The sequence below is a fragment of the Epinephelus moara genome, chromosome 20 (assembly GCF_006386435.1).
Source record: "Epinephelus moara isolate mb chromosome 20, YSFRI_EMoa_1.0, whole genome shotgun sequence".
Lineage (NCBI taxonomy): Eukaryota > Metazoa > Chordata > Actinopteri > Perciformes > Serranidae > Epinephelus > Epinephelus moara.
The window spans coordinates 42994179-43014131 of NC_065525.1; the positions used below are offsets into that span (position 1 = coordinate 42994179).

The following is a 19953-nucleotide window of genomic DNA, read 5'->3' on the forward strand; positions in this document are numbered from 1 at the left end:
AGCCCTGTGAGGCAAATTGTGATTTGTGATATTGGGCTTTATAAATAAAATTGATTGATTGATTGATTGATACCTGCCGTCTGCAGCGTGCTGTGTTCACTTCACTAAATATTTCCAAAGAGCGCTTTTTCCTTTATCATTTTTGACCAAAACTGGCTGCTCTGATCCTCCTGCAGCCGCGCTGCCCATATTACAGCAACAGAAATGTGTGCATGCATGCACAGCGACGACAACAAGCCTGGCTGCAGCGAGGGCTCTGTGCCTGCCAGACGCTGCCTGCACAGCGCGTGTCCATCGGACCCGTCGCGTGCACCCGACAGGTGCTGAGGTGGTGTGCACTGTTAGTATTGATACTTTTGTAAATTAGTATTGTATCCGGATACAGCGTTTGAGTATCGATACTTTTCAGAGTATCGATACTTTTGACAACCCTAAATGCTGTATATACAAACAGACCTTTACGGAGTAGGCCAGGGAGATGGTGACGGCCAGAGGAAGACCTTCAGGCACCGCCACCACCAGCACCGTCACACCGATGATGAAGAACTTCACCAAGAACTGCACATAGATGGGCAGACACTCATTGGTAAACGGGACTCCCTGAATCCAGAAGGTATCGATCAGGAAGCGAGTGATGAGGATGATGACGGTGAGGGTCGACATGAACAGACCTGACGACAGGAAGAGACAGACAGACAAAGAGAAGCAAAGACATTCAGTCAGTTTAGTTCAGCTGTAAACCTGATCATCAGCACAACACGTGTTGTGTACAGTGCAGCGAAGTGAGGAGTGTTCTGGGCCTGTTTTTATCAGGTGGATCACACTCATGCTTCAGCATCCTGCTGAGAGTTGACCTAAAACTTAAACCAGTCATATTCTGGTCATGTATAAAACTACAAACATTCTGGGTTAAGATTATTCTGATCCTTGAGGGAATTTTAGATTTCAAGATCCTCAGGGACCCACAGATTGTGTAAGTGAAATAAGTACCTGAGGACATTATTTATAAGAAGGACACTTATCTGTGGAAAAAAATTGTTATACTGGCCAACTAGGAAGTAGCTTAAACATGACCCTCAAAGTCCAGGACAGTGGATGGACATTTAAGAGGAACTATATTCTATGGAAAAAGTGATCTTTGATCTAAGGACTAAAGCAAGGACACACGTGCAGCACTGGGACAAATGGGCTGACTGTAAGAGAAATGAGGTGATGTTTTCAAAGCTGGTCTGAAGACATGTATCAAAAGTTGTAAACTGAAAGCAGCGGTCCCTCCTCAGCTGTAGTATTTGTGTTTGCTCAAGAGGTAAAAAGCCTACTACGACCAGAATGCACTGCACCACACTGGACCAATGTCACAAACCCTCTGTGGACTGTGGTCACTGTTTCACAGAGAACATGGAGTCTTCTCTTCCACTGTCCACTTCACCTTTTAACTACACCTTTTTTAAGTGTTTTATAAGTGTCCTCATAGGTGGGGAAAATTTCATTTGTTTGTAAAGATATCTCCTCACTGTTGAACCAAACTGAAATAAGTTCAGAAATAGATGAATACCAAATTTGCATGAATCTGTTAATAAATCTATAAATGAATGAATCTACATCATAAACGTAATCAAAGATTGACTGTCCAGCTGTGACAGAATCATCACTGTTGCAAATCAGTCACAACAGTTTCTTTTAATCGTCTTTTTTCACCAATGAACGTCTCTCCTGCAACTCCTAAAGAGTTAGGACACCTCTGGAACTGAGCGGCTGAAAGCAGAACTACATATCTGTCGTAGGACTGATTTCCTTCCATGATGCTTGTTAGATACTGGCTCTAGTCTGTACAAACACATATTGGGCCCAATAGATCAGCCCACATCACGGTGTAAGCAGTAATACACCATGTTTACACACACCAACACAAAAAGCACTGAGAGAGATGGAGGTGAGTTACAGGAGCTCATAGATGTGGTGGGTTCACCTTTACAAAAAATGTCTAGTGGATTATGTCATTTTGGAGGAACTCAGGACTGTGGACTCCACCCAACAGGAAGGTGGTGTTCAACCCTCAGATGATGTGACATTCATCATTCCTCTGATACTCTTTGTACCTGCTTTGCCGATCTGCACAGCCAGTTTGGTCAGCTTCCCCTGGAGGACCGACTTCTCCTTCTTTGGTAGGTTTTTCTTCTTCTCTGGTTCTCCGTCATCATTGAGCGGCTGCATCTCCACCGTGGGTTCCTCTTTCTTTTTGCCTACAGAGGACACATAAGGTCAGTAAAACATTCAGGTTTTGGACACAAACCATCAAAACTCCTGCTGCTGATACGTAAAGTCAAGTCAATGTTATTTATAAAGGTCAATCATACATTCTTAAATTCAAGCCAGTGTTCAAATAATGGCAGAGTCTGGTAAAAACATGGTAGAAGAAGAAGAGTAGAAGAAATTGTTCCAATCACTGTTAAGAGCTGTCAATAAAATCAACACTTCCTGCAGATGTTTCACATGAAAAGCCTAAGAAGGATTATTGGGTGGGAATGCTGCAAAGCTCCAAACCCTGTGTTATTCTACGTAAAAATTCTGCCCACCCTTTTGTCACGCTACTCCCGCCACATTTTTCAACATAGAAACCTCCTTTAAACATCAAATATTCAGCTCAATTAGGACAAGTGTGCAAACTTTCTGAAATATTCAGACTTGTTTGGAGCTTGGTAAAAATGCCCTTCTCAGGTTTTTATACTGGTTTGTATTGGATGAACGTTCAGAGCCAAAGTGGAGGACTCAACTGTCAGAGTGCAGAGAGCCTCTTAAACATTTCTCTTTAACTCGCTGTCACACCCACAATTTTCACTCTGCATACATTATTTTTGGTCAAAATGGAGTAACACTTGTGCTGTTTTTAACAATGCTGCTGTGGAAGCAATCAGACTTACACATTTGACACAGTGACCCTTAAAGTGAATTAAACTTGACTAACTGTCGCATCACATTCAGTGTTAACTGAGACTGGAAATCTTAAAATATTCCACATCAGTCATACATTAATGGTATTATTCATCATTCTGCAGTGTAGCATCAGCTTTTCAACATGCAGCAGTCACACCTGCAGCTTCTTTAGATATTGCATTCTCTAGCTCTCTAGCTTTCAGTGTGAAAGCTTTGCAGGAAGAGTTGCATTTCACTGATGGTGACCTGATGAAAATTGAAAAATCTGAACTGTAGAATCAGCTTGAATCAGTGATTGACAGACGTTTTTGTGTTAAACAGAGAAAGTGGTGAGAATGACATGACTCTGTTCCTGATAAGTGATACACTCTGGAAATGTACATTATCTTGAATTTATCAGGACAACGTGAACTCGGAGGAAGTGTGGAGTTTGTATCAACAGCAAATTAAAACAGAAGCGGATTAGCAAACAGGGAGGCACTGTCAACTATCTCAGCAACCACAACAGCCCAAAAATTAACATCCTCCTGTCCGATCATAAACTACGGTACACTAAAATTTCCTTCATCAACATTTGGTACACTTTTTCTAAGAATCACACAGCAGGACCTGAAGATGATGACGTCAGTGACTACTCCTACATACATACTAATATTCCATTAATCCAAACTAGGACTGCACAATTAATCAAATATTAATCATAATCATGATTTTGGCTTCCCACAATTAAATGAAGATGATCAACCATGACCTTGACCTTTAAAATGTGTGCTCCCTCGTAGAAACTCTGCTGAATATAAAATCAAGAACTCCCTGAACTAACAACAAGTCTCCACTTTTGATGAGCTGTCGTGCTGCTACACGTGCACTCTGCACCAGCAAAGCTGTAAAAAACTTCCTGCAGACGGCCAAACAAACAACATCAACCATCATCATCTGTTGTTTGGACATAGAGGAGAAAAAAATAATATGCAAAGAGTGCATGAGACGTGTCTGCACCGCAATGCAACACAGCTAACTTGCTAAACCACTTGAAAAACACAACAATCTGCTGTATGATGAACGCATGAAGGCCAAGAAGAATGACATCACTAACATTTCTGTACCATTAATCCTCGTCCTTGTCCAGCATCAACTCAAACAATCATAACAGCAAAACAATCATGATTATCATTTTGGCAATAATCCTGCAGCCCTGTTCTGGACGCGACTATATTTTGAATTTGATTCATGGCGCTCTGAATTTAGTATTTTCCGTTTGAAGACCAAAACACACTGGCGCCAAACCTATTATTTTCAACGTACAGCCCCACACCAGCGGCGACTTGATGTGCGTCGACCCACTGTCCTATTTCCAGCCTCAGCGCCCTTGGAATTAAATGCATTTTCCCCCCACTTGCTCTCTGCTTGTACAGACCAGCTCTTTTTCTCTGCTCTTGTAGCACCTCGACACCTTTCCTCACCACTGATGTATAAAGAGAACTCTGTAGCTGTTGCTGTGTCTCGTGTGTGACAAAGAATGGACGAGGAGAGACTCATTGTTGAGGTTGAAAAATATCCTGAGCCAAATGACCCATAATCCCGTCATTATAAAGACAATGACCAAAAAAAATACTTCCTGGCGAGTCATGGCTCTGGAGATCTTCAGTTGAGAAATCAAGTTTAATAAGTGGCTGTCTACACATGATTTGAAGCTGATGCAGAGGTGGAGGAAGTGCAGATCTTTCAGTAAAAGTAGTAATAACTTCGCCTGGTTGTCGGATGATGAGCCGGCGTGTTTTCAGCTTGAGACACGTGGGATATGCTGATTTTATTCTTGTTTTAGGAGCATTCTATGGAGATGTATACAGCACATTCCAAATACACATCTCAATGGGGGTTTTTACTGCAGTTTTTGACACACGATCTCTTGCCTGTTTACATTCAGCTCATGATATGCTGTACACAAACCAAGGTGCCAACATTTTGCAAGGCTGGGACAGAGATGCATGCCCTTAAGATAAGCCCAGATTTTTGGTATGAAGGAGAAACACACCTGCTTTCAACATTATTGAGGACTTTGATATCAACAGGTTCATGGGTATAGGCAAATATTGCAACGCCGACCTTTTCAAGAAGGTATTTCAAGGAACGAAAGAGGTGTGTTCACACAGTCCAACGAGTTCAATCGAAAAAATCCTATTGTGAAGCAAAGAAGCAAAAATGGCACCAGCTGCTCCAGCTGCAGCACCAGACCATATTTTGACGTGATAAACAACATGTTAGAGCACGTTAATTGGAGTCTGCACAGCTGCATGTAAACAGGAATATCAGTGGGTATTTATTTACATTACAAGCTCAGTAGGAATACTGTCTTTTCAGAGTGAGGGTGAAAACCATAATAATCTGTGCGTGTAAATGTCGTTAGCGTGTGGGTCATACTGTCCACTTGTCCATCACACATGGACAGACATGTCAACAACCAGTTGACATTTTGTCATCAGGCCAAATCAGCAGTACTGTTAGCCATTATTAAAAGTCAGATTGTGTGACAGGACGACCAGTGGAGGGTGGGGCTGTGATGTTGTGTGTGAACAGGTAGGTGGTGTGTGTGTAATCCCAGTCTGGGTTTGTTGTGCTGTGTTGGTTGCCTTCATGTATGAGTCAGAGCCGAGCTCACTAACAAACTCACCAGCTAACTAACCAGCCACACCACATCATCTCTGTCCCCTCTGGATCATTAATAAACAGCCCTGTCAGAGTCAACTGACACTGCGGCTCAGTGACAGAGAGTGAGGGTATCTGCAGGTGTGTGTGTTTGTTTCTGTGTGTGTCTGGTGTGAGCATGCTGATCCCAGCTCAGTAATGAGGTTATTAGTGGACAGGCAGGCAGCAGCAGCAGGCAGGAGAAGAAAGCAGCTGCCGAGCTTAAGGCCGATAATCTGCTTGGTCCTAATCACCATCAACAGAGTCAGGAGCACCTGCTGCTGCTGCTCAGACCATGGGACACACACTGCACCATGTGGGACCACAGGGACCGCAAGGAACTGGGAAGACCTGCCAGGGACCAGGAAACTCTGGTCCCTGCTCTCCTGCAGGATCTTTGATCAGAACCTCCTCTTGTAAAGCAAAATAGATTTTTTATTGATCTATCAATTGTCCTGATTCACATGGTGCCCAGCCTGTACTGGTTTGAAACACTAGAAAGCAACAGCAAAGGTGATCAAATTATAAAGTGCAAAAACAAAAACCTCTCCAAATGATCCACTGTACAAAACAGAAATGTCCTGTCCTGTTATGAAGTATACACCATAATATTTTCCAAACTATTTTGAATAGATATCTCCGTATCAAACAGCCAACGAGCGAGGGCGTGAGGGTGGGAGAGCAGGGGTGTGGCCGCAATGTTTCCACAGGGGTTGAGACGGCGTTACTAGCTGTAATGGCCGAATAAGCGGCACCACCGCTGACGCTAGCTTGCTCCCACCAGACTTTGGTGTGAGCAGCGCAGTAAACTGAAGAGTAGTAAAATGAACCCATAGACGGACATGTGTAACCGGTCAAAAAGATTCTCTGTGGTCAGCCAATCAGCGGTTAACCATTGACATATCTAGTGCTGGCCTGATGTTAGTCTCTCTTTACTACGATGATTCTTGTCATCTTAAAATTATGTCAGCAACCAACCTACCTATCCTTTTCAAACCTCTTTAACGTTACCACAGAAATAAGGGGAAAGCAAACCTGACCGATGTTGTTATGACATTAGACTAACATTAATCCCTCTGATGTAGCTATATGTTTCTCTAACATTAGCTAACTGAGGTTGTGACTATATAGACTGTAATGTGTCTATAAAGACTGTGACAGTCCTCCAGCCACATCTTCTGACCATCTTTCCAATTTGGTTTCTTCTGAACATAGACGAGTCGAGCACATAGCATATCGAAGTGCAACAAGATAGAGGAAAGTTGGCCGAGGTTCTGCCATGTTCAAAGCTTGCTTAACTGTTATTGGAGCACAGAGCGCAAAGGGGCGGGACTTACAAAATCATACAGGCAATCATAATGTTGTGAATTAGGTGGTAAATGTAGGGTTATAGACTTTCAAGGGAAAATCGTGATGCGTTCAAGAATCTACCTTTTCCCTCCACCCCTCCCTGTGACCGCCTGATGGCTACTACACACTTCACACACACAACACCGTAAAACACATACACATACCATTCATACAGCCAACAACATGACACATGAACAAAAACATGAACAAGAGGGCAGCTCCATGGATGAAACTAATGTCACAAAGCTGTTGTTCTACAGCTCAGGACCACCATGAGGAAACCAGGAGCCAGAGCACACAGTGACCAGCTGAACGAGCCGGCCTCTGGTCACTGATGGACAGATGAACTGAAGCTGCTGCTGTTTAATACAACCCTCACATCCACTCAGAGTCATATTAGGTAACTCACGGTACTGAAGCAGTGAAGCTCACCTTTCTTTCCTTTCTCATCTTTTTTACCTATAAAGGAAAAGCAAGAAACAGCCATTAGTCAGTCGCACATATGGAACACAACATCAAGAAAACATTAAAGGAGATCCCCACCTGATTGTGACCGCATTTTAGGCAGTATCGGTGGCATTTTCAATACTGGTATCAGTATCAGTACAACTCTACTATTTAGTCACATTATGTGACCCTGGAGCACCACTGTGACTGGCACATATAGTGTGCTTCCAGCTCACAGTGAATAAATCCTCACATTTAAGGCACAGCAGCAACAGTGTAACTTTGTGCTAACTGCTAAAACCCAAGTGTTGACCAGAAGCTTCGAGAACATCAACACTTCTGGTTGAGACGAGCCAGGTGCTTCAAAATAAAAGCACCAGTGATTCTGCTTTGATTTCTTTAATTATAACAATACTTTAACTTTATTATAACAGTATTTTATTTAACTTTATCATGACAGTAGCTTCCTTACTTATTTTGCTTTATTGTAACTGTAGTTCATTTAATAGTTTTGTGTTTTAGTAGTCTACACTATTTTAGAAGAGTTTTCAAAATACTGAGATATAAATTGTGTACTGTGATATAGCCTTAAAATTTTGCAGTGTTACTTTTAAGCCATATCGCCCAGCCCTAGTTACAGTAAGTGTGGGTTCATAGAAAAGTGTGTCTTGAGCAATGCAGGGTAAAGCTTGCCATCACTGGTATGTGATGGTGTGTGTATGTGAATGAGAAACCAATTGTTTTTTCTGCTGTGTGTTTCAAGAGCAGAAGTACACAAAGTTAGTGGCAACTTACTTCTGTCTTCTTACCGGTCGGTAAGAACGGAGACAGTATAGGGTAAAAATGATTTTTTTCAAAGTCTCTCCACAACTTGCCAAAGACCACAATGACTTATCTCATCAGAATCACAGACTTGTTTTCATTAACCTCAAGTTCAAAACTTGATAAAGTAAGTTAGTCCAGCAAAACATCAGGGGCCGTATGCACAAAGCTTCCTGGCACTACGAGTTGCTCCTAGTGAAGAAATTCTATAAAAATTCTCAGAATTATTACGTTTTCTAAGAATTTTCCCTTAAAGTTAAGACTACGTCATGGTAAAGATAAAAGTTGTTCACACAGCATCTCAGCCCGTAAGAGAGCTCGTAAGGTAAAAAACTGTTAAGAGCAGGGAGGAGGACTTAAAGAAGCTTAAGAGTTTCTTAACCAAAGGAGAAAATGGCAGAAAGACAGAGAGGTCAGTGAAATATTCTCCAAACACTGAATGACTGAGTAGATGAAAAGCTACAGATTAGATGGTGCAGGGATAATGTTTGTGGTTGATCTCATTAGTGCTACGCTCACATCTCCCACCCAAAGTAATAATGCTATAACACCAGAAGTAAAGTGATCGGAACACTAAGATATTTGAATAAATGCAATGCGCAGCAATGATGACTTGGGTCTGTGTCAACCTTCCATCAGCAGAGTGATCAAACAAACCAAGTCTCATATTGTGATGCAGTTCCACTGGGTGTCCACACCATGCAGGCTCACAAAAGCACCACCAATCACATCTTACAAAATAATTCATCATACCTAGCAACAGGATCAACCACGCTAGTACAAGTGTGTTGTTCCTAAATAGCTTCAGGGATATGCTTTACGTGCTCAGCAGCATACAGTCAAGTTTTTATCATCTATTATAATAACTTTATGCTGTGGTTTCGCTCAATTTCTCAGTGGTAGCAACAGTTTTTCTCAGTAGGCTTGGTAGAGAACCGTAATAAGGGGCTGTACATATGCTGTGTCTTTAACCACCTGGAAAATGAGAGGTCGGTTGCTGGCTGTTACTACTACTTTGTGCCAACTTTCAAAGACGCGAAGGCAGGTTGCATCTGAAGTTGCTAAGTGACCATAACCAGCACCATATCACAGCCTACTTTCTAGAAATCCTGAGTGCAGAGCTGATCTTCTTTCAAGCTTTGTTTTGTGACTGTGTATTAGGTCAAAAATATTGTCTGTGGGACAGATGTAAAGCTCTGAGTAGCTCTGCACTGAAATGATTAATTTCTCCATCCATCCATCCATCCATCCATCCATCCATCCAGCCATTTTCATCTGCTTATCCGGGGCCGGGTCGCAGTGGCAGCAGGCCAAGCAAAGCACCCCAGACGTCCCTCTCCCCAGCAACACTTTCCAGCTCCTCCTGGAGGACCCCAAGGTGTTCCCAGGCCAGACGAGATATGTAATCCCTCCAATGTGTTCTGGGTCTGCCCCGGGACCTCCTACCAGTGGGACGTGCCCGGAACACCTCCAGCGGGAGGCGCCCAGGAGGATCCTGATCAGATGCCTGAACCACCTCAACTGACCCCCTTTCGACGCGAAGGAGCAGCAGCTCTACTCCGAGCTCCCTCCGGATGTCTGTGCTCCTCACCCTATCTCTTAGGCTGAGGCCAGACACCCTACAGAGGAAACCCATTTCCACCGCTTGTATCCTCGATCTCATTCTTTCAGTCACTACCCAGAGCTCATGACCATAGGTGAGGGTTGGGATGTAGATGGATCAGTAAATTGAAAGCTTTGCTATTGCTATTATTCTTTATATATTAATCTGGTTTACACTGTTTAGAAATACTCAGATATTAGATATCAATCACACCACTGTCACTTTACCTTCTAATTTTGTCTTTAATTGTTCTTGAATAGTTTCTACATTTTACTTTCAGCTTCTTTAAGTTTTTATATACCTCATTATTGATTTTTTACTTTTTCTATTAATCTGTATCTATTTATGTCCTTGTGAGGTGTATCTGCTGTGTGAGACAGACATTGATTAAAAAAAATAAACAAAAAAAAACACCACTTTAAAAAACAATGTTGATGTGGACTGGCACTCAGATGTTTACCTCAAAGGACGGACACACAAATTTGCTGGAGTGAAATAGGAACTCCACCTTCACAGGCTGAGGGATATTTCTCAGTTCTGTCTGTCTACGAATTGTCAACTTACACTTGTCTACTGAAGCCCTGAACTGTAAATTAAGATGAGGACTGGTTAGCAGCATCCCATGATCCCTTTTATATTCTGAACTTACTCTTCTTGTCCTTTTTCTCCCCGTCGCCTTCCTCACTGGCACCAAGCAGCGTGAAGATGATTCCAGTCTGAGAGTTGACACCTACGGCTGTAACCAGCATCTTGCCAGAGCCCTCCATGACATGAGTACCTGAAAGAGAAAGACAGAGAGAGGGATTTTAGGAGCTTTGGACAGATCTACTGTGAGCACACAGGAAGACCACTGTGGATAAAGAAAGCAGATAAAGAGGCAAATGATGGAACTTAGTCAAAACTTTTGTCACCTTGTCGTCTTGTTGCATGTCACGGCTCTAGACTGTGTGGCAGCATATGTGTTTTCTCTGAGTGTGTGAAATTTTCTCATGGTTACATTCATGTGATTCAATGATGCAGAGTGAAGTCTCTCAGCTGACAAACAGAGTAAGCTGATTCATAGATGAGTCCAGTGCTGGTTAAATGCACTGGCAGGTCTGCGTCATATGCGTCTGGTATATGAACTGTCTGTATTGTCATTGTGCTGCATTTTCAAAAACTATGATCATCTAATCACATATCCTGCTGTGTTCAGGCGCAGTCTCACTCCCTCTCCTTGTCCTCCCTGTTCTCAGACTCACACAGCTGAGGTTTCATCCAGCAACTACCCTATCCAGTAAAAATACTGGGTGCATTTGAACCTTTAGTGGATTGTGATGTTTATTGCAACTTCAGTAGTTATCTGCTGTCTTATGTTCAGCACACAGGTCTGAGTCTGTTCGCTCACCAGTGCAGCAGTCCTCAGTGTTGATAGCTATTACCCATCTCACTTCTTCCTCTCCTTGAAGGTCTCATACTCAATACAACTGAAGTTACATCCACTAACTAACAGCAAAACACAACGGAAATATGCTTTTTAAAACTTTTTAAGGCCCACGATCACACAGAAAGCATTTTTAGCAGCTGGAGGCACTTTTTTGTATTTTAATGACAATGAAGCTTTTTGTGTTGTGACGCACCTCGCGTTTCTGCGCTCTAGGTGCCTGCTGTTTTTGACGGAGCGCTCTGAACTCCTCATGTTGAAAAAACTTCAACTCAAAGCAGAAAAGTGCCCCACGTCATCTCTTATTTGGTCATCCAATCAGATGATTTGAGAGGCGGGCCTTCTGTGATGGTCACAACAAGTTTACGGTTGGTAAACAATGGTGGTGAAACTGGTGGTAGTGGTTGTTGGATACCCAGAGCTATACGGCCTGATGATAGACAGCAGGTTGTCAAACTGCCCCTGAGTCATCCTAAAAATGCCTGTAAACGTCCATGATGGATCTTTTTTAGGGTCTCATGTACCCACACAGATCTCTGTTTATCTGCTGACAGCCTCTCACCCTCAACCAGAGCTACAGACAGCACCCTCTGCCTCAACATGGCAGCAACTACGCACTGATTACTGGAGGATAAACACAATAAATAAATAAACGGTAGATTGATTACACGGGAAGGTGAGTCCGTGGTTGCCTGGGAACAATAAACTAGTGGCACTTAATCAACCTGCAAAACGCTATTTGTGTAATCTGGGCCTGAGGAAACACAGGAAACGTGCATTACCAAAGACATGTAACTGATCAGATAGTGCTGTAGGGGCGACACTGAGCGAGGCTACAGGGTGGTTACTGCAGACGGAGAAAGGTGGCTCCATCAGAGCCAAGATAGATTAATTTACTTTATTCTAAAAACAATAAATAGAAAATCAATATGTTGCAGTCATTTTGGTGGGCGGCCATAAATACATCCATGTATGGGAAATACTGGCTATCTGATTGCCAATGTTGTTGTATTTCGAGAGGCACACACTGGGTCCAAGCACCCTTTGTAGGTATGTGTGCACGTCTGTGGAGCCCAGCATGAGAACCATATGACAGGCATTAGTGATCTGATCCAGTAGGATGCCTCCCAAAATTCTGTATTTTTAAATGATCACTTTACTGTTACTGTGGGGACCCTCACTAAAACAGTAACCACCACCTGGTTTTTGGTCGACGTCTTTTTTCAAACTAAGTCAACATGAAAATATTGTCCTTTCTTTATTATTTCAGGTGGTTCAAAATTGTATAATCTCAGTTTAGGAAATGGTAGTGTTCTGTCTGTAGATGTGAGAACTGGAGGGATGAGCATAATTAAGTGGAAAATCAGCAGCAGAGAGTGGCTGCAGAGCTGACAGTGACAGCTCAGGTCACACCGAACTTGGCTGTAATTTGATGTGAATGGAGGAGAGTTGACTCACCTGACAGCAACATGGGGTCTTTGTCAACGCTCTTCTTGACATGATCCGACTCTCCCGTCAGAGAGCTCTCATCAATCTTGAGATCATTTGCTTGAATCAGGATGCCGTCAGTAGGGAGGAGGTCACCTGTGACACCAACACAGTACACTGTAAAAGCAGCTCGCCCTCATCAGGTCGTTATGTTACATTGTCATTGCATCAAGTTTGTCATGTGGCGACTGGAGGAGAAAAACAACTAATTAAGCAGAGGAGGGTGGAAATATTTTAAGTTTTGTTTTCTCGTGATTATGAAATAGTGATGTTGGGAAGTGAACAAAGAAAAATTGGTTCATTATCATCAGAAAACCAGGGCTGCCCCTTGAAAGTCGGAGACTTTTATTGTCAGTCGCAGATCCTTCAGTCAACTTAGACTGCTTCGTCACTCTTGGCAATCACACTCCTCTTTGGCACAGACAGCTGCGGACACAATGCAGCAGCACAGAGGAGCAGAAACGTTCAACCATAAGGCTTCAAAATAACATTATCTTCTCCCATATGCTTGGAAGTGGTGAATTTACAGCTCACAGCAATTTAATACAACACAGTCTCTGGCTTTTGTTTGATATCTCGTGTTGGCAAAAAATGTTGTACATTTCTGATCCGTCGTTTGTGCTGTTACCTTGTTTACTGTATTAGGTGAATGCTGCCGTCACACTGAACATCCCACTGATGTCAAACTGTGAGACTTAATATGGGAAGAAATAAATTGAATATTTGTATTAAATGGTTGATTCTGATTCGTATGTAATCCAGGTCAGGTAAAGCCCCACAGACAACATCAACATTCTGCTGTGGTCATTAAAATCAGACTGTTTTCTAAGTCACTAAACTGTAAAGTGTTGACCACCACAGACACAATGTTGAGAGTAGGCCTGTCACAATAATTACACTATCACCCTATTTTACAATATATGGACAGAGTCCGAAATTAACACCTGCCAAGCACCAAATGCAGGGAGATTCTAAGTTCAGTGAGAAGGAAGGCTGTCTGCCACAATGGTGGGTACATTTTTATTCCAAAATAACCATGAAAAAAAAAACCTAAGCTGAGATTCTCTACTGTGTATTGTTAGGGGAACGCTGCTCCTTTGCTGTCTGTGTCTGTCTCACACACACACACACACACACACACGCACACACACACACACACACACACCCGCACATACACTACTAGGGGTGTCAAACAAATCTATTCTCAGATACTAATCAATACTAAAACTTTGCATTGGATACAATACTCATTTGCAACAGGTTGATACCAACAGTGCCTTCTTCACCCCCTCACTGACACACAACTACAAACACATCACCGCTGCAGACAGGCGGGCACACAGCCCCTCCCCTCACCATCAGCTCAATGCATTAGCTGTCATACACAACACCAACAGCTGGGCTGTCGTCAGCATAACACTGACTTAACATGGTAAGTGCTGCTGCTTTAGGGTCTTTGTGACCAGTTTTAGTCCAAAGTAAAAAAAAAAAAGCAGAAGTGCCATTTGGAGGTATTTTGCATACCAGGAAAACGACCAGGTAAAAACTCAAGATGCTGATAAGCCTGTATGCAAACAATGCTACAAAGTGTTGGCGACAAACCTGAGTAGCACAACAAACTTGGCAAAGCATCTTAAGAACTGACACCCCGGCACACATTAATGTTAGCTGTTTGATCCTCTGTGTTATGGACACATTTCAGTCAGAACCAGAAAAGTACCAAAAGTTGATATTCAGCTCTTGTCATCACTCTCAACCAAGGGCTCTGCTCTGGATAAGTGTTTGCTTTTTGTTCACTCACCATATTTAACTTGTGCAATGTCTCCGACAACGATCTCTGACACTTTGATCTGGGTCACCTGACCCCCTCGGACCACGGTGAACTTCTGCTCCTGCTCTATGCGGCTCTGGAGGCCGCGGAACTGCTTCTCTTTGCTCCAGTCATTAAAGGCTGTAACCAGGACCACGCAGACCACCGAGAGCAGGATGGCAGCGCCTTCGATCCATCCAGTCTCCGCCTCACCCTCATCCTCCACGCCGCCAGCTGCTGAGCCACAATCTGAACAGAGACAACATAGGCCGGGGTGTTAGTTTTCTGAATGTGTGTTTCTTTACACATTCAAACAGTGCAGCCTGACAGGAAGTGACCTCTGACCCTCCTGTGCAGGAGGATTCTGGGGTTAAAGGACAAGTCTCTCTAACTTTTCAATGACTTGACACAGAGGCCTCAGCTAGGCCCAGTTTTCTTCATTTCCACCAAACTCCAGATGGTTAATTGTCCAAATAAGACATCTTTGGGAATTCCAGTGATTTCTGTTGTCTTGCTACAGTATGCAGCTACAAGCTAGCTTTCACTTCTGCCAGTGTTCACCGAAGCAACAGCCTGACATGACAGCCGCTTTTAAAAAGGCTTTGCTTTTTGAGGAAGCTCGGTTGTCAGAGGGATTACAGTGCAGCTGTGTGAAAGCAGCTGTCTACATAGTTTTTACCTGTTGAAGGGCCGCAAAGACAAAAGAAAAAAGACCAGCCAGGTAAAAACTGAGAAGAACAGCGTGATGTTGCCGTGGCCTCTGTGATCAGTGTAGCCGCCTCAGCTGATGAGAATGGACGCTCTCTGCTGCGGGCATGCCACAAGAGGCTTGATGGATTGCCTTCATGCCCCATGTATTTCAACCTTAACAAGTAAAAACTGAGACTTGACCTGTATGTTGATATATTTCACTCTGACTCAGCTGCTCTGCAGGTGAGCTGGACTGCAGTGTAACTTTCATGAATCAGTGTCACACAGAAAGGACACAAAGTCCCAGAACCCTGCACTGACTGAAGCCTGATGTTGCCACAACAGAAAACAGTTAACACATTGTGACCGTCTGATCATCTGACAGCTCTGCAAATGTCTCACCACAATGCCCCTCTAAACATTCAGCGAGACGCCTTCACACAGATTCATGACAATAAAAGTTAAGTACAGATACTTATCTGAAGGTGTAAAGGTTTCATTAAAACTCACTTTGTCTGTTACCATCGGGCGGGCTGTAGAAAGAAAGGCCTAGTGAAATGATCGCTGCCACCTCCAGGATGATTAGCGTCACATCCTGCAGGGCTTCCCACACTAACTGCACAAAGGTTTTTGGCTTTTTAGGAGGGATGAGGTTCTGTCCAAACTCCTGTTTCCTTCTGTCAATGTCCTCCGAGTTTCCATCTAAACCTGCAGCAGGAGACACAAAGACAACATCAGAGACAAGTCCTCATCTGATCCTGGTTTACACCATGATTATGTTTAATCCTAACCTCTTCATGTGTTTTTAACTCTGAAAAACAACATTTTAAGTCAAGATGTGATTTATGGTCATATGATTATTAGGTTCAGGATGAAAGTGAAAGTGTCTAAAACAATACAGCAGAATTAATGACATCTGGCAACTTAGATTAAAAAATAAATAGAGCAGACACAGTATACTGTCATCATTCAGTATCATTCAGAATAAAAATGTTATTTAAAACTAGATTTAAATAACAGAAGAAAATCAACAAGAAGATAAAACTAACACGTGGATAGAACGGACAGATCTGTTGTGACAGGGTGGAAAACTACTGTATGTGATATGACAAAATCAGAACGTGACGTCACACCGTGTCATTAATGTTTCAGGATCCAATGTGTCTCCTACGTACACTGTTGGGTTATTATAGCACTCCACATGTGCTCTAGCTCACTGATGATGATCTGAACCTCCGCACAGTTTATATTTGGCTTCAGAAGGAAACGTAATGAGGCAACGTTTTGACCTTTGAGGTGTTTTACAGACAAACATCAATGCGAGCAAAAAAAACACAAAAACAAAAACGAAAAACAACAACCCAGCTAAATGCACCTTTCATCCCAAAATAACTGACACCGTACATAAATACACATGACTGTCTACAGGGTGCTCACCCTTGCCGGCCTGGTTACAATAGTTTTCCACACACACATGAAGGAGAGTCTTGTTTCCCATAACAGACACCATCAAACTACGCCACATTTACACGTAACATCTAAAAGCGACAGGCTTGGCCGGTATAAGTCATGGAAAATGAGAACCGTGCAAGTTTCCCACTTGTATCAAACATCAAATAAGTTGCTGGAGTTAATTTGTCTTACTTCACATTGCACATCCTTTGATGCGACAACTACGCATTGATATGTCGGTACTTAAACTATATGTTATAGTGACTTAAAGAAAATAAATTTGCTGTTATGCTACATTACGTTGAATGTTATCCCCAGAAGATTATTGTGCCAATTAATTTCAACAAAGTTCCAAAGTTTTCCAAAACTTTCAATTATTTTTACCAATTCCACAACTTTTCCAGGCCTGAAAAATGAGACTGTGAAGTTTCATGACTTTTCCAGGTTTTCCATGACCGTGGAGACTGTTGTCTGAATTCGGCTGTCAGAAACCTTAAAGATGAAAATGTTGCAGCATTACATATTGGAGAATGCGCAAAACTCTGTGAGGACGACACCTCTGTTTCCCTTTTCTCCCGCAGCTGAATCCTGCTGAGGTTTACATGAACGCTGTCCATCTTATTTGTTTTGACCATTAAAAGTTTAATATCAGAGAACAACAACAGAGAAATTGTCCTTTCAGTTATTAGTCAAAGCCCGCAGTGGAAACATGAACATATGCAGCAATTCTCCAGAAGAAAGTCACAGCCAGATTAACCTGTTAAGGGACCCAGAGGAAATAAAATCATCTAGTTCCACAAAGAGCTGTTTTATATGTTTTTTGAGGGTCAAACCTCTGAGCTCTGTTCACATGAGGGCTGTCACTTAATGTTTGAAATTCAAACTACTGTGCAGATGTAGAAAATGTCTCCAAACACTGGCATGTGTCTGGTGTTCACACAGACAGAGCTGCCTGCTGCTGTGAGAACTTTATCTACCATGTTTCCATTAATATATGAAGCTGTACAAGCCACCGCGTTGTCAACAACAAGGTTCTGCAAAAATTTCACCAAAAAAAAAGGCCTTTTGTTAACAAATGAAGAGATTGTGTCCACAGAAACTTTGTCAGATGACTTTTATTTTGAAATGGAAACAGGAAAAGTTGAGTTAAAAATAGATATTTATATTTTTTCAGGTCTGTGACAGATATAAACATTTAAACTGCCATTGTACCACCTGCCATGAAACTGCAGGTGGTACAATGCTAATGTGAGTGTCAAAAGACCATTTGCACTGCCTTTGTTTGTTTGTTTGTTTTTTGCTAAAAATCACGAACGCCACTCAGAGAAAAATAGTCAAGACTCAAATTCTCTAGATCAGTGGTTCCAAACTGGGGGGTCAGGGTCCAAAAGTGGGTTGCAGGTCCATTCAGTGCTCAATCCTGCTGTAGACTGAATGACAGCAAACTAGCTCAACAACATGGCTGAACACAAGTATGACGCTGAATATATCAAACTGTGTGGACCTTGAACTAATGGCTAAGGTGAAATCTGGAACCTGTGGCTGTACCAGTTGGGAACCACTGCTCTAGATGTTCTGCTGAGCTGCGCCTGAGCAGCACTGCAGTGTGGCCTGGGTGTTAGCTGTCTTCAGCAGTCCACCTTGTCACAAAGATACTACATGTCCACACAGATAAACAGTGACTGGAGTTTTAAAAAATCTGCACCTTAAACAGGGTTTAACAAAATCTCAGTTTTAGGGACCTAAAGCTCCATTTGTGTGTGGACGAGAGGCCAAAATGCAGAAGAAAATATGCATCTACAAATATATCTGTATGCCTATAGACAGGGCCTAAGTCACCATCGTGTGTAAACTTTGTAAAATGCAACTACACTCGTTATACAGTAACTTAGCTCAACAATGAGCAACAGGAACTTGTCAGTGAGGCAGTGGAGGCCGTGGGTATTTAAGATTAGGCCAAGTGGGACGCATTAAATTGAATTCATGTTAATTCCAATCATTTGAGCTTGATTTCTTTGAAAATGTAACACATGGTTCATCATGTCTGGTGTTTGTGTCTCTCTGCAGTATTGTGGTGTTGTGTAGGAGCAGTGAGCAGACTGGCTTCCTCTGAGGAGCAGAATATCATGTTGGGACACGCTCAGATNTCGTTATACAGTAACTTAGCTCAACAATGAGCAACAGGAACTTGTCAGTGAGGCAGTGGAGGCCGTGGGTATTTAAGATTAGGCCAAGTGGGACGCATTAAATTGAATTCATGTTAATTCCAATCATTTGAGCTTGATTTCTTTGAAAATGTAACACATGGCTCATCATGCCTGGTGTTTGTGTCTCTCTGCAGTATTGTGGTGTTGTGTAGGAGTGGTGAGCAGACTGGCTTCCTCTGAGGAGCAGAATATCATGTTGGGACACGCTTAGATCCCTCTGGACACACTGCAGCTGCTGCACGGCTGCAGCTGACTCGGTCAGTCTGAACAGGTTTTTAACCCAGCACCTTTCTTCGTGTTGTCTGAAACTTGGTGAGCATGCCCTCTACTTTCAGGTGAGTGGGATTACACTGTGAGTTAATGGATCTGCCCCCCCAGCTGTCACCACAGAGACACACAGAGAAGTAAAGCAGTGTGATGGATTTTCCACTGATTTCAAGCTGCTGCTGACATTTAACCTCTCTCTGTCAGCGGGAGCTGAGACACTGAAGGTGTTTACTGAGCGTGTGCAAGATGGACAAACTGAATGAATTAATGATGAGGAGGAAAATGCCAAAGGGCAGATTTATGAGACACACTGAGTCCACTGTCTGTAGTTCACTATAAGACACACTGGGACACACTGAGTCCACTGTCTGTGGTTCACTATAAGACACACTGGGACATACTGAGTCCACTGTCTGTGGGTCAATATGAGACACACTGGGACATACTGAGTCCACTGTCTGTAGTTCACTATAAGACACACTGGGACACACTGAGTCCACTGTCTGTAGTTCACTATAAGACACACTGGGACACACTGAGTCCACTGTCTGTAGTTCACTATAAGACACACTGGGACACACTGAGTCCACTGTCTGTGGGTCAATATGAGACACACTGGGACATACTGAGTCCACTGTCTGTAGTTCACTATAAGACACACTGGGACATACTGAGTCCACTGTCTATGGGTCAATATGAGACACACTGGGACACACTGAGTCCACTGTCTGTAGTTCACTATAAGACACACTGGGACACACTGAGTCCACTGTCT

The 19953-nt window shown here is 42.8% G+C and overlaps 1 protein-coding gene across 2 annotated transcripts in view; it reads right to left on the minus strand.

The window, feature by feature from the left end:
• The window catches only part of LOC126407700 (plasma membrane calcium-transporting ATPase 1-like), a 50489-nt gene that overhangs the window by 16543 nt on the left and 13993 nt on the right, over positions 1-19953 (minus strand). For both annotated transcript variants that reach the window (XM_050072841.1, XM_050072842.1), the window contains exons 3-9: positions 15763-15960; positions 14554-14811; positions 12723-12848; positions 10491-10619; positions 7402-7428; positions 2100-2243; positions 457-671 (exon numbers count right to left, since the gene is read on the minus strand). In XM_050072841.1, coding sequence (XP_049928798.1) covers positions 457-671; positions 2100-2243; positions 7402-7428; positions 10491-10619; positions 12723-12848; positions 14554-14811; positions 15763-15960 — 1097 coding nt within the window. The remainder of the gene's footprint in view (positions 1-456; positions 672-2099; positions 2244-7401; positions 7429-10490; positions 10620-12722; positions 12849-14553; positions 14812-15762; positions 15961-19953) is intronic.